The sequence below is a fragment of the Dermacentor albipictus genome, chromosome 2, assembly GCF_038994185.2.
Source record: "Dermacentor albipictus isolate Rhodes 1998 colony chromosome 2, USDA_Dalb.pri_finalv2, whole genome shotgun sequence".
NCBI lineage: Eukaryota > Metazoa > Arthropoda > Arachnida > Ixodida > Ixodidae > Dermacentor > Dermacentor albipictus.
In genome coordinates this window covers 107642700-107657917 of record NC_091822.1, presented here as the reverse complement: position 1 = coordinate 107657917, position 15218 = coordinate 107642700, and the positions used below count along the sequence as shown (strand labels likewise).

General features: G+C 51.4%; 1 protein-coding gene across 1 annotated transcript in view; it reads right to left on the bottom strand.

The window, feature by feature from the left end:
- The window catches only part of Cals (calsyntenin 1), a 291844-nt gene extending 284498 nt beyond the window's left edge, over nt 1-7346 (bottom strand). The window contains exon 1 of the mRNA XM_065447819.2: nt 7055-7346. Within this exon, the coding sequence (XP_065303891.1) occupies nt 7055-7121 (67 nt within the window). The 5' untranslated portion in view covers nt 7122-7346. The remainder of the gene's footprint in view (nt 1-7054) is intronic.
- Between the last annotated feature and the right edge of the window lie 7872 nt (nt 7347-15218).

Below are 15218 nucleotides of genomic sequence, written 5' to 3'. Positions count from 1 at the left end.
CATGATGCCATGGTCTGTCTCTTTTTTTTTTTTTGCAGTAAAGTTTCAGTGTGAAAATAAATGACGAAACTTACTTTCGGAACGTCCCTCGTATACACAATGGCACAAGGGTCATAGACAGCAGCCCTTACTTGTCGCGGTAGTTTGCGCCGTTTTCGTTCTAAATATTGCGTACAAACTAAGTGCCCTACGGCAACCTCTGTTGAATGCTTCTTCAGTATAAACTCATGACGTGCTTCTCTTTTAGTGTCCCTTTAAATACATTCGAGCACGCGCTTCAGCCCTCCCCCCTCCCCCCCCCCTCCATGTGCTCAACACAGAAGACGAGCGCCTGAGCCGGACGCCACGCGTTTATTATTTTGTCCTCGAGCAACACCACATTAGCTACGAATAAAGGTTTGGGACCGTCGGGCACGTAACACGATGCACGTCTCGCGCCATCCTTTATAACCAATGTAAACAAAAAGGGGGTTCTCTACCGCGGACTCAGCTAGCTAACCGCGCACTTGGTTACAAAACTAGCTCTGGCCGAGAGCGGCCCGCGAATGTGCCACTGTGGGCCAGAAAACGCGACGCAAAGTAAAGCTCACGCGTACACTCGCCCCAAGCGGCTCCCACGCAACCAGGGCGCCTCGCGAACTTGGGGGAGCAAGCAGACACACAACCTTTCTCTTTGAAATGCCACTTTACTCTCTGCGACACAGGCTACTGTACACCGCCAGGGTCGTAAAACGCGGGACTCGAGGCGGAGGGAGATGCCTGCGGTCAGCGAAGGGGGGGGGTCGAACCAGGGGTGGCGGCGAGGCTGCAGGCATGCAGCCCGCCGCTTGTGGGACTGTCTCCTCAATGTCCTCTAGGCACCTCGATTTCCGAGAATAACAGGGTCTTGTAGTGAAGGCGCAGTGTTCGTTGCTTACACTCGACCATCCTGCACGATCTCGTCCCGAGAGAGTCTCATCATTCTCACTCGCTTCCGCACTCGCTGTCCGACGCCGAATTTAAACTTTTTCATCTGGCTTACATGGACGCTCATGACATGGTCCGGCCGCGTCGACACCTTCGATATTGGTAGGTTTGAGATGCGATATCTGTCTGCAGGCAGCACCTCTGTAACAATGCATGGGCCTCTGTGTTTAGGTTGCGTCTTCGTGGGCTGTCCTGTGTCCTTAACTGTTTGTGGCCACGGAGGCGGCGGTAGTTGATCACCCTCTTGTATGCGAAATCCTTTCTTCTGTGCGAGAAGGACAGGGCTGCTGTACTGGAAACTACTGTCACGGATTAATCCACATGACTTCAGCTCATCAGTAATGTCCTTCAGTACCCGCTTTTCATAGTAAGAGCTGCGGCATGGTGGCTGGAAAACCGGCTTGCTTCCAGGGAGCTCCACTATTTTCATTTCAGCGATGCCGGTGCACCCCAGTTCTTCGATTTGCACTGCACAACAATTATTATGCTTGTTAAGCAACACGCAGGGCTGTGTTTTCTCCTCTCCATAGACGATCGAGCCAACATTATTATCACTTCGGCTTATTAATTGCAGCGCATGGGCCTCCTCATTGGTGGTCACTAAAACTTGCTCTGGCATGTTGCAAGGAGCGGGTGTGCACTTGAGTATTTGACTTTGCTGCATGGGCAACTTGACGTCGCTGTAGTTCGCAACCGGGTCACTGAAAACATCAGGTTCATCAAGGGAAAGCGTTCCCGACACAGACAGAATCGTCCGAGGGGCAGCCTCAACTCCTTCGCGACACTTGACGACCTCTCTCGGTCTTTCCAATTCTGCAACAAGACCTGCCAGCTGTTGTGCTTCCCTTTGGTTTAGTAAATGGGCACACCCACCACTACGGACCAGAAGCAAATCGGGCAAGTCAATCACGTCCGTACCAATGATGACGTCTGGTCCAACAAAGGCGTCGTCGCTGACTATGTAAAAGTGGACGGCGGGAAGATCAACATCATCGACCCGCACCCTTAAGTATAGTTCGCCGAGGGATGACCGCTGTCCACCCACACCGCGTATGGACGCTCCCGGAGGTGCCGTAAGCTCTCTGCTCAGCTGCACGGCACGCGTCAGCTTTATCAAGCTCACATCGGCACCCGTATCGAGAAGAGCGGGCATCCATTCGCCGTCAATACAAACGCTTTTGTACACCTTCTTTGAAGGCGTGGTGCGTACAATATTGGTCACGTTCCCTGAGCGGCCCTGATTCGGACAAAATTTCGCGCTGTGCCCATCGTAATTGCACTTCGTGCAGTGAAGTGGGCGCCGTGGCTCAGAACACTGACGCGACAGGTGGCCCGTATTTTGGCAGTTGTAACAACGTACTCCGTCCGTGTGTCGCACTCCTTCTCGCACGGTACTGCTGCGTACAGCATCGTCTACTTCTGTTGACGAAGGAAATGGCTGGTGGCCACTGCTCGGTCGGCTTCGGCTGCCGAATCTTTGTGCCGATGGGAATTGCTTTTCGCGGCTTTCTGTAAAATTTTCATAGGCTTTGATAGCTTGAAGCAACTCGTCCACACTTCTGTAGCTTCTGTCCCGCAGCGCGAAACTCATTTCAGTCGACCAGAGGCATCTGACAATCTCGGTAATTGTGTCCGGCAGACTTAGCTTGACCCTGGTGCACATTCGTTCCTTTTCTCTGACGTACTTCGTCACCTCCTCGTCACGACTCTGAATTCGTTCGGCCATTCTCCTCCATAAGTCCGGCAAGCTTTCTTCAGTCACGAAGGCTGATTTAAATGCAGTTTCGAACTCTTGCCATGACTGATGCCTTGTTGCTGACGAGATTAGCCAATCCTTAGCGGGGCCCTGCAGCTTGAGGTGAATTGCAGTTAGGCGTTGTTGTTCAGACCAGTTGGCTAAATCCGCAACGCGCGAAAATGTTTGCAGCCAATCTTCAGCACTAATTTGGGCGCTGTCTCCGTTAAAGCTCGGGATTGCGGTAGAGGGGTCCGGACTCACATGAACAGTTGTCGCTGTCGAGGGCGCATTCATCCTCTCCATCATGCGGGCCATTGCAGTGAAGGCCTCGGTGAGCTGTCCCAAGATGGCGTTGCTCGGGCCTGAATCCGGCTGGAACGACGGTGTTGAGGAAGCAGGAGTAGAGCCGCCGAGCTCCCGAATCTCCTCCTGCAGTCGCGAAAGCTGGGCGACTTTTTCTTGGAGCTGGTCTGGCGTGCCGCGATCATTGCGTTGCCTGCTGTCTCGTTGGAGCTCGATAGCGCTTGTCACCTCCTCAGCAGCGCGCGACTGGGCAGCAAGACGTGTGTTGTACGGATGTTCGCCTTCCTGGCTCATCTTGACGGGCTTGTTGGGATTATCCCACTTCTGAGTGTAAACAAAAAGGGGGTTCTCTACCGCGGACTCAGCTAGCTAACCGCGCACTTGGTTACAAAACTAGCTCTGGCCGAGAGCGGCCCGCGAATGTGCCACTGTGGGCCAGAAAACGCGACGCAAAGTAAAGCTCACGCGTACACTCGCCCCAAGCGGCTCCCACGCAACCAGGGCGCCTCGCGAACTTGGGGGAGCAAGCAGACACACAACCTTTCTCTTTGAAATGCCACTTTACTCTCTGCGACACAGGCTACTGTACACCGCCAGGGTCGTAAAACGCGGGACTCGAGGCGGAGGGAGATGCCTGCGGTCAGCGAAGGGGGGGGTCGAACCAGGGGTGGCGGCGAGGCTGCAGGCATGCAGCCCGCCGCTTGTGGGACTGTCTCCTCAATGTCCTCTAGGCACCTCGATTTCCGAGAATAACAGGGTCTTGTAGTGAAGGCGCAGTGTTCGTTGCTTACACCAAGGAGCCTTCGTCAACTCGGCCGATGCATTTCTCCCGCCAACAAAAGCGGAGACGACACTCGTCATCAATCTCGTCGCGCGCGCCGCGACACCGGAACGGTGACGTGCAATGCACGAGGGAACGCGCATCTCTCCACCTGCCATCATTCACACGATAGATGCCGCCTCCTCCTGTCAACGCTGCATCGACCATCCAGCAAAAGAAAAGTACGCTGCCGCGCATACTACTATAGCATGAAGCGGTCCAGAAGTGATCGCGAGTGTGACGATAACGGGAACGCTGCACCATCGGGATCGAGGCAGCGTAATTATGCTTACACTGCCAGCTAGATAGAAGGTGTAAGCTAAGGCGAATGTTAACGCAATACAAAGCAAGGTCTTGCGGCACCCGCTCTGACGACGTACAAACTTTGCTGCAAGTCATACGGGCCTCTCGAAGCAGGACCAGACTGCGAGGGCGACAGCAACGCCGCCGCAGTACGTCTGCATCGCATCCTTTCAGCGCATAGTCGCGGTGGGCTGAACATTGCTTGGAACGGATGGCATACGTCAAGCTATATGGCGCGCCGGAGAAGTACTCGATGCCACGGTGCAACGCTGCTTTTATTCACTGGGAACAACCGAAGTGCATTCTGTACGGGCATTCAAAATTCAGTAGATGCTCCGACAGTGTGCGCTATAGCTGAACGTAACGCTCGTTTTGCGAGGTCGCGCGTCGCATATGTGTATTAAACCCGGTATATCACAAAAGAAAACACTTTGCGTAGAATTTGTTTGTTGCAGTTCGAAGTGTGCAACTGGTATTTTTGCAATCCTCAAGACATTACAAGCACTCTTCTGCATATCAAACTTCAGTAATTACCCCACGAGTCACTAGCAGCCATGTTAGCGCTGTTTGCGCCTTTAATAACTTTATTTGTCACCGCTACTTCCATCAGCATGGTCCATTCTTGCGCACAAGAAATGATGTCTTGTTTCGCTTTGAAAAGCGATGGCACCATGCGTACATAAGAACACATACTAACGTAACATACTCACTGAAACATTGCAAAATAATGATACTCCCTCCAAACTGCGCCATTATTTCTTCGCCTTAAGCGAGTCTTACTTGCAGAGACCACCCAATAGCAAGAATAACCCCGCCGTCCAGCCACAGTAGGCGCCAGTTTTTCGCCGTATAGACCACCGAGATCACGACGATAATTACTCATGTGGGAGCACTGCGCTTTCGCCTTTCCCCGACAACGAAGTGACTGAGCGAACAGCCAATAAACTCGGCTTCGTACACTCACCACAGCGCTCTCCCCCGAGACATTACGACAGAATCGCGTGAGCGGTACGTGCCGCTCAGCCGTCTGCACAGGCATCGGAACGCACATACTACTGCCCGTACGTAGCTACGGACCTCGCGCATGTAACGCGAGCGACCAGCAGGTCGCGTTGATGGTGCACCTGACGAAAACGAATCGACTAATGGCGTAGCTGGGAGGAGGGGGTTGTTAGGGGGGGCGATCGGAATCCGGCGATAATTATGCCGTTCTGCCGCTGCAGCCTCGCACTAAGCACATCCCTCTTGCCTGCAACGCGAGCGAGGGCGAACCAAGACGGCTGGTCAGCAAAGCCAGCGCGCCTGCGAGCTACGTTTCCAAGCAGCGGGCGGCGGCTTGCTTTGAGCTCGCGAGTGCGGGATACGCGTGCCGAAAGTGGGCTGCCATTATTATTATTAGTGTTTCTTTTTCACGCTCCCGTTCTGCGTACTTTGGGTTTCCTCGCTTAATGATGATCGTGTTGGTGGCAGACAGCCGGAGCAGCACGCTGACCGGGTCATCCGCCGCAGACGGCGAGTTGTTTTATCACTCGTGGGTGACGATTCTGACCCAAATACGCACGGCGCGAGGTGAGTTCGAGAGCTGCCCTGGACCACCTGTCACCGGAAAAGAGTATCGTACAGGTGCAAGAGATCTTATCACCAGGGGTCCGGTTAAGCTGTTGCGATGCCAAGAGCCGTGTTCCGTCTCGAAGTTAGGGAAGCGCATGGCCTCTCTTTAAAGATCAATTTATTCTGCAAGGTTGCTTCGTCTCCTATCCTGCAGCGTATCACGAACACCTGCAGACGACGAAACTAGTACACAGTACAAAACTCTAACGATGTCCGGAAGCCTATGCGTAACGACATGAGTCACGATGGTCACGAAAGCCTCGTGTAACCTTACTGGAGTAAATGGTAAAAGATAACGGGTCGAGTATTGTAAAGTGACTGATGGCGCTTGACGTCCCTGTGCTGTATATACTGATGCCTTGCTGCAGGGTTTCGCATTCGTGCCAACTGGAGATGTGCACGAGCGCGTATTCAATGAGCCATCAACGTAGCGCCGGGCGCCCCGATCGGGCATCGAACCAGACAACAGTGTGCTGAACAAGGCCACAAAAACTCAACCACCGCGAGAGGTAGACCTTTGTGTAAACAAACATCTGCACGCGATGACACTTGGTGGCCCGTAAGAGAAGCCGGCGGGGACACCGCTCACCGAACGACACAAACAGCGACGGGCGAGCCAAATAGCGTTGCCAATGGCAACCTCGAAGCTTGCTCGACGCTCACTGTAACAAGCGTTTTTCAAGGGAGCGCGCTAGCCGCACTAGCCTGCGACAGGTATGCATGCAGTAAACAAACATCTGCGCGCACAAATGCCCGTCACTGTAACCACAGCCGTCTGTGAGTCGGTGCACGCAAACGTATCAGCGGTTACAAACAGGAAGTGCGTTTTGCTCTTTCTGTGAGCCGCGGCGTCGTCAGCGAAAAAAGGATCGAAGCGCGCCGCGCAGAGACGATGCCCGCTGCTACTCGGAGAGTTAGGCCTAGCCGCGGCAGCGGCGGCGGCGGCGGCGGCGGCGGCTTGCTCGGAGGCACCTCACAGTCGGCGAGCAGACGGAGTTTGGAGCGGCCCCGCTTGAAGGAGCTATGCGGTATCACCGCCACCTCCGTCGCGACGCGAAGGCCGACGTGCGCAGCGGCGCGTTTACGGAACGAGCTGCCGTACAGGCGGTTGATACGACAGCCGCATAGGAGATCGGAGTCGTCGGCCGCACACGTACTGCTCCAGATCCGCCAAATATGGAAACCGAGCTGCTGCGGGAGGGCAGTGCCCGTGCACAAGTCACGCAACCACACACGCACACACACACGAACATACACGAACACACGAGGAGCCGGAAAACAACAGAAGCCGTCCGCGAAAGGGGCCAGCCTACCTTTGAGCGCGGCGGTGACTCCGAAGACGCAAAGAGCAGAGATGAGCACTGGGGCAGCACACTTCATGATCGCATCCAGCGGGCGATTGTTTGGATCACAGGCAGTGGCGGCTCACCATAAGGCGCACGCACAAAAGCCAAAAGAGAGAAGCGCTTCGGCGGCTGCTGCTGTTGGGGCACGCCGTGTAAAATTCCCGTGCCAAGACGACTCCCCGGGCGTTTCCGTTCGTCGAAGGGACGACTGCGCTCTCCACACACGGCGACACGGAGACCTCTGGGAGAGGAGGGACCGCCGCGAGCGTTCGCGGAGAGAGAAGAAAAGAGCCGGTATGGGCGGAAGTGACGCTAAACGGCTTGCCCGGGGCACGTGACTGAAGCGTAACTTCCGGAAGCTTGATTGAGCGGATCTTTTTTCTTTCTCGTTGCCTGTCTCTCTTGGACTGCTTCCCACTCTTGCTCTCGCTCTCCTCAGTTCTTTGCGCTGGGAGGAGGAGGAAGAGTTTCAGGGATTGCTTCGATTTTTCAGTTTCGCGGTCTCTCTGGGAATGCGCTGGGCTCCGAACGGCGCGGCCCTGAGGCGTCGGAAAACGCCTTTACATGTTTTTCAACGGGGGCACACAGTGCCGCCGCGCAGTAAACATGACGTTAGATACGGGACCAGGGAGCAAGATGGTAAGCGAAGCTGCACTTAGAAGATGGCTGCGCGACTTCTAGCAAAATAAGGAGGGTTGAAGGACGGAGGTCCGGTTAGCGTTGTACGATCAAAGTGAATTCAAGCCTTTATTCAACCTTTATACTCGTCGTTGGGCTCTGTATACAACACGCAGGACAAGCACATGTGTATCAGTGGCATCTGTGAAGTCATAGCGGATTCCTATTTTGTTTGCTAGAATCACTTATTTATTCCGCTTCTCCCTTATAATGCCGATCGCACATGAAGTTAATGAAAGTAAAGGGTAAGACAGCAGAAACTTGTCACCCGAGCGCTAGAGGCAGTGGCATGGCCAGGGGCCGTATTCTGAAACGATCCACTTGGGCGATACTATCGCCCAAGTGGATCGTTTCAGAATACGGCCCCAGTACGTGCCCGGTCTGCCATCTCCCGGCTACGCCATTGGCTAGAGGTGCAATTAAATTAGCGAACACAATTATATGTTAGCAGAGGTGCGACAAAAACATATTAAGCCGTCAAACATGGACACCACACAAGCGCTGTATCCGGGGATGGCGATAAGCTGCCAACATGTTACGAGATCGAGGAGAAAAATAGAAACGTGTTCGGAACGTTCGTGTGTTTCGCGATTCGAGAAGCACAAATAAGAAAGCTTCTGAGTGATTTTATTTGCATAGAGCCATCATCAAACTAATTTATGTTCGCTGAAGGACGAAGGAATGTATGCGGATGTCCAGTCACCGCTGTCTTGGTGTCTGCCGTCTCAATTGTATGCCTGCGAGAGACAGAGGGAAAGAGAGATTTGATCAGGGACCCTGGAGAGGTTTGCTGCTAGCGGCATGCCTAGCCTTCTACTGCAGATGGATAAGATGAAAAATGAAATTATGTGCACAGTTCACAACAAAGATGCACAACATACACAAAACACGACACCAGACTACAGTGTTCGACTAGTGTCTCTAAGGAAACACAAAAGTGCCTTCGGTGCGCGAGATGCACAATTTCTTGATCTGATCATACCCCCTAACTGACTGCCATCCTTGACAATATTTCTTGTTAAGGATAAAATAGAAGAAATGGCATTTGGACGTCTCAATAACCTCACCAAAGTGTATCAAACCCGGCTTAATGTTCATTGGATTATACGAATCCAAGTCAAATTATTTTGTTTCAGGATAGAAGCCGCGTCAAGAGAAATGTGTCTTACTAATGCTGTATGAGCAATTCCAAGTCTTAGTCAATTCCACAGAGGATACGATGGGGCGAATTAACTCGACGCATCAACGGCAGCTAAACGAAGCGCGACTAGATTAACCGCCACGGTCACGCCACCACTCAGAACGGAAATCAACATTGCTAAGAAATGCCGCACGTCTTGAAAACGTAAACGCGGATGGGGCAAAGAAATATATTCAATGCCGTCGCACGAATACAAAGGATTAAATGTCAGCATTGACTGCCGCTTCAAGAACGAAACAAAGAAAAAGGAAAGAAGAAAGCGGGACGGGAGGACGCATAAGTGAATTTATGTTTCTTGCAAAACAGCCGCAGGATTATAGCGGACCCAAACTTTCCGCGAAATACGGTATTTCTTTCGAAAGCCTCGGCCGGGAGTTGTTTTCCAGACGTCCCGCGTGATTCTCGAAGCGAATTTAGAAGCAGCCGGCTGCGAAGGCTTTATGAGACTGCGAGAAGGAAAAAATGAAGCAGGAAAGAATACAGAGACACCACCGCGGATCGTGTATATAAATAGTGAACCGCCTGTCCGCTCGCTGCTTATCCCTATTTCCCCTGCGCGCATCTCAAGGGAGCGCCGAGAACTCCGCGTCTTGCACACGGACCCCACCGGCGAGGAAGGCCTCCGGCAATTCGAAGAGTTGCGCCCCCTCGCTCCCCCTGCCAGGCGCAATTTCGAACACAGAGCCTCCGTCTTTTGTGTACGGTGCTTCAAAGTGCTGTGACAGAGCGAGCGAGTGAGTTAAAGAGACATAAGAATAGTAATGGATAGCGAGGGAGCAACGAGTAACTATTCCACATGACGACATTATTCGCGACACAAGAAAGGGACATCCACTGCAAGAAAACGCGGATCACTGGCTCGAGCACAACGCCACTTTAGCTAACTAGCTAAAACTGCCACCTGCGAATTCTCGACCCTTTCCTGGAGATCCAGCTACTACAAGGCTTGTCCCGCTTCTATGCAAATTTATTGCCTCACCTGTGGCTAGGTGCGGCATTCACAAAGACCTAGCCGTTTTTCATTAAGATGAGTGACATGCCTTCGGGCGACGCTTGCGGGTGTGAGGAGTATCGAACATCTCCTCCGCATCTGTGCCCGGTATGCGGTGATCAGCGCCGCCTACTTCGCATCACATCATACAGTAGATCGCCTGTATTCAAGCGCACTCACCGGGACACCTAAACCTTCATACGTAAAGAAGAGGTTAATGACTAACACATCTCCTCAAATTTCTCAGCGGAAAGTCATGGGTACATCGGTGCGGTCAATGCTGCAGCTTTATAACGCCTTGTTCCTCAGTTTCGCAAGATGCAGCCTCCCTGTGCTAAACAAACCTGCGTGTACCCCAAGGACTACGAGCTCAAGCCCTAAGGACGTGTCCCGGTCTTGCTAGGTGTGCGCCTACAGCGGCAACGATTGTCTTAGCTCGAGATCACCCAATATCAACGTACTACACTGTAAACGGAAATAACTCCGAGGTGGGAGTATACTGCTTGTCCTATAGCGACCCTCCGGTTCTGAGTTTCTTTTGCTCCGTATGATCGGAGTAGAATTTCTACTCCGTACGAGCGGAATTTTTGCGTGAAATTATGGGAGTTTTTTTCTGTCTTTTCTTTATTTTTTGCTTTGCTATTGACGGAGTTTTTTCGAGGTGCAACGGGAGTATAAAAAGAGCCATCGCGTGAGTTTGCGCGAACATGTTTACATGCAGAGGCTGCTGGTCAAATTTCGAAATATGCACACGAGACCGCGTCGAATTCGACGGAACAAGTCAATGAAAGCACATATATCATGACATACATAAACATTTCAGAAACGCCCAATGCAGAAATTTGAAAGACATCACACGTACACGCGATACTCAAGAAGCAACGCTGCCAGTATATATAGCCACGATATTGTGTGCCTCGAAACCGCCTACTGTTTTCAGAATTACGACTCACATGCTCGTCCATACGAGATCTGTCTCTCTGAAATTAACAGAATGCCTTGAGCAACACAAAACTGCTAATTCAACATAGTGAGAGAAAAAAAGTTAATGGCGTAATTTTTCAAAATTATCATGCCATTCTGTGAGTGCTGAAGCGACTTCGCACGCTGCCGGCGTTCGCGGCCAAAAAGTACTGCGTTAGTTACAGTAAGCAAGAAAAATGTAAGTGCATGTGTTGCATAGCAAAATTAAATTTTTGCGATGTAGTGGTAGCGTAGCAAGAAATTATTACGGTTGAGCATGACCCGCAGCAGCCGATATAACACCGAGATATGCGCAGTCATACATTTTATACACCGCACTACTTGCACTGCGTCCGAGCAATCTGTCTCGGTTGCGAAAAGGAGCTACATCGCTGATCTGTCGAGTGAATCCCTAAACTCGGAGCCAGCAGGCAGGCATCTAAATCAGTGTCTCGGATAGAGCGTAATGTTAATGCAATATCGCAAGCAACGACGTGACCAAAACATATGCGCGATAACAATTCGATTCACATCGCTCAATAAGAAGCTTTATTTTCAGTACGCGTACTTATGTCCTACCGTTTTTCTTCGGGCGAGGATATCCGTTCACAGATACATAAAAACAGTTGCTTGCACTCCGGTCTTTCTCACTGGCAACACAGCACCGCAACGAATTTGGGTTACGCCATTCATGCGCGACTAGCACGGATGTTGTCGCTCGAACAGTGGCTACTGTTGCCATTGCTACGCGGTCCTTTCAAACACTACACTGGACGTTGTCAGCATGTACTCAAAAGGACTTAGAAGTCGCATTTCACGTACTGAAGAACACAAGACAGGGTGACGCAGCACGAAAACACAGCCAGAACGTGAGCCGACATCACGAGCCAGTGAGCAGCTTCGAGGTATACCTAAGCCTTTTTTCCGCACTTGAAAACGTGGTTCTTGCAATCATCGTTGTCAGCAAAGCGATCACAGCTAATGTACTTGATGCTGAGATACAGTGAGCTTCAGGCATGCCTATAACACTTTCTGGAAGGAAATACGGGAAACAAATTGACGAAACGCTGTCACGGAACGACACTTCACAGACGTAAACAAACCGTCAGCCATGAGCACTGCCCGCTCCGCCGAACGCGCCCGGTCGCTGGCGAGGCGCACAGCCTCATGGGAAGCGCCACGTGACCAACCTGTATCGGCGGAGGGGAGTTTTTTAAAACTCCCTGTCGGAGTTTCACGGGAGAACAAGATTTTTAAGCGGAGTAAAATCGCGTCATGTCGCCTTAATACTGCCGCAGCTAGCCAGCGGAGTGAAACGAGGGGATGGCGCTGTTTTGCTCCCATACATCGGAGTAAATATTTGAGGAGGAGAGGTTTTAGGGCACATCGCCTCTTAAAAACTCCCAGGTGGGTTTATTTTCGTTTACAGTGATATAGGCAACCGACGCTCTCAGGGCGCATATTCGGCACGTTGCCCGATTACCTTCTCACGCTATTGCCGCTCTACCCGCAGAAAGGCCACACGCAACTTTCAGTCGTATAGTTGTTGCCAATCGTACCTCATTGCCATCGAAGTACATGCCTGCAGCAAGACCATCCTCGCCTTTATGGTGTCTGCACAGTCCTGACATACGCCTCACCAACCCAGGAATCATGAAGAAAGCTAACACGCCGTCGTTTGCCCTGAAGTAGGCCGCATTAGAACTTTTACATGAGGTGCACAGTGGCCGCGTACACGTTTGCATCGATGGCTCGGTCACATCTGCAAATTCAGCTGCTGCTGTAGTGATATCGACAATATTCGCCAAAATACAGCTAAAAACGTCACATGTGGCATCAACGACAGCTGCCGAACAGGTAGCCTTGCATGCAGCTCTTCGCTTCATTCAGGAGGAACTACCCCATGCAAGGTCAGGCTTCTGTGATTCCAAGGCAGCCCTAAAGAGTGTAATCTCAGCACTGCGCCATGGATCACATGAGCAACTCGCCGCGGAGATCAGAGAAGTTCACCATCGCATAGTCGACGAAGGACATGATATAATATATCAGTAGTTGCCTAGTCATTCTGGCATACATATACATCGCAATGATCGAGCAGACGTAGTTGCCCGATGTGCCCATGATGGCGTCAGCTGCGTTGCCATTTCTCTTTCGAGAGCCGACGCAGTGTAAATACACTTGCGCGTGACCTGATATCAGCTCAATGGAATTCATCCGAGTTCACAAGTGCACGCCTTCATACCCTGGACCCTAATCTACAGCTCCGTATTCCGCACGAGCTTCCACGACGTGACGGCACCCTTCTAGTCCGTCTATGGCTTGGAGTAGCATTCTCAAATGCGTACTCTTTTCTTATCGGAATGGCCAACAGCCCACTTTGTGACATCTGCGGGTGCAATGAAACAATCGCGCGCCTTCTTTGTCAGTGCTCTCGTTTCAACCCGCAAAGAGCAGACCTCTCAGCCACCCTAGACAAACTGGACAAGCGCCCAATGACAGAAAACAAGATCCCTGGAAACTGGCCTACGCGAACATCAGCGCGATCCGCTATGAAGGCGCTGCTGCGAAACTTGAAAGACACGGGACTTTCTGACAAATTCTGATTATACATTGGGTGACGTAGCATTGTGCGGTGACACTGCCTAACATTAGGAACGCCTTTGCGGGCTGCCTGACATTACCCACAGAAACAGTTCGTGTGCACGTGCGTGTGCGTACGTGTAGGTTCTTTTTCCTTTTTTTATATATTTTTTATTTTTTATCCTTCTCTCTCTCACCTATCGCATCCCCTTGGCCCTACTCCAGTACAGGGTTGTCAAACGAAGATAATTTCTGGTTAACCTCCCTGTCCTTCCTCTCTCTCTCTCTCTCTCTCTCTCTCTCTCTCTCTCTCTCACGGTGACAAGACTATTAGGACCGTGGGATCGCCACGTGCCTCGTAAGCCGAGAAAGCGATACGTGTATTATTCCTGCAGGCACTGAAGTCGACAGATCTCAGTGAACGAGTGCAGTTTCAATGCGCTCCTCCGGACGAAGCGACACTTTCAGTGTTTTTCTTTGCTTCCTTTCCTCGATCCTTTCATCTTATATACAAACCTCTTTTCCGTTGCGTTAGGGTAGCGAACCAGATGTGCCCGTCCGGTTAGCCCTCGCTGCATTTCCTTCACTTCTCGTTCTCTCTGTAAAAGCAACGTCACACGTGAAGCCTGTAGTTGGTGCTGCCTTTCTCAGTGACCTCTTTCCGTCGACCTCGCCCGCACCGGAGCTTTCCTCAAACGCAGTCATCACCGGTGGCGTCCCCAATTGCATATGAAGTTCCAGTATTTTCGAAGCGTCTAAATACAACGGCCCAGGACGTCGCACGCCAAGCAATCGAATTCTTCAAGAACACGAACCTTAATGACCTTCTCCTATACTCGAGAGGGAAGAAATATAGCCGCCTCCCCGCTACCCCCTCTTCGCTTTTTCTTTCTTTTTCTTTTTCTTCGGAATACAGGCTTCCAAGTGCGTAGTGGCCTTCCTTACACGAGAGTAGCTCGTAGCTGCGCGCATGTGGTGTGCGGCAATGTTTTACTACACTTGGCCTGGTTTTCTTTACCTACGTTTTCTTCTTCTTCTTACTACTACTATTTTCTTTCTTTCTGTCTTTCTGTCTTTCTCTCTTTCTTTCTTTCTTTCCTTCTTTCTTTCTTTCTTTCCTTCCTTCCTTCTTTCTTTCTTTCTTTCCTTCCTTCCTTCCTTCCTTCGTTCCTTCTTTCTTTCTTTCTTTGTTTCCTTCTTACGTTCAGAGTAAGCAACGCGAACTCGTTTTCTCGTTCTTCCTCGGCTTCGACGTATCGTCTTATCATCTATAGAACGATCACTTCTGAAAGGCAGACAAAGCGTGAGGAACCGGCGGCTATACATTACGTCCGCTCCTGTACACACGACACACTCGTCTTCCATTAATGATCACATTGTAGATTCAAGCAAGCGTCCTCCGTTACCGACGTGAATGACCGTAGAAATGGTCAGGTGCGCCACAGCAGGTCTTGGCTAATCGCAGCGGTTTTCAGTCCCCATGCAGGCGCGCATTTGTTACAGTGTGCACACTAGAGTGCGTTCTCCTGCACGCTCGGCAAGTTTACAGTAATTGGCTTCGGTTGCCCCGCCACTAACGGGCCGTAGCAAAACGCAATAGCTTAGCTTTATTAAAGTGTGGGCGATCATCCACCCTTGTTAGCATTCAGATGATGATGATGACGAAGACGAAGACGACGACGACGACGAGGAGGAGAGGTCCGGGATTCGTGGTTTAA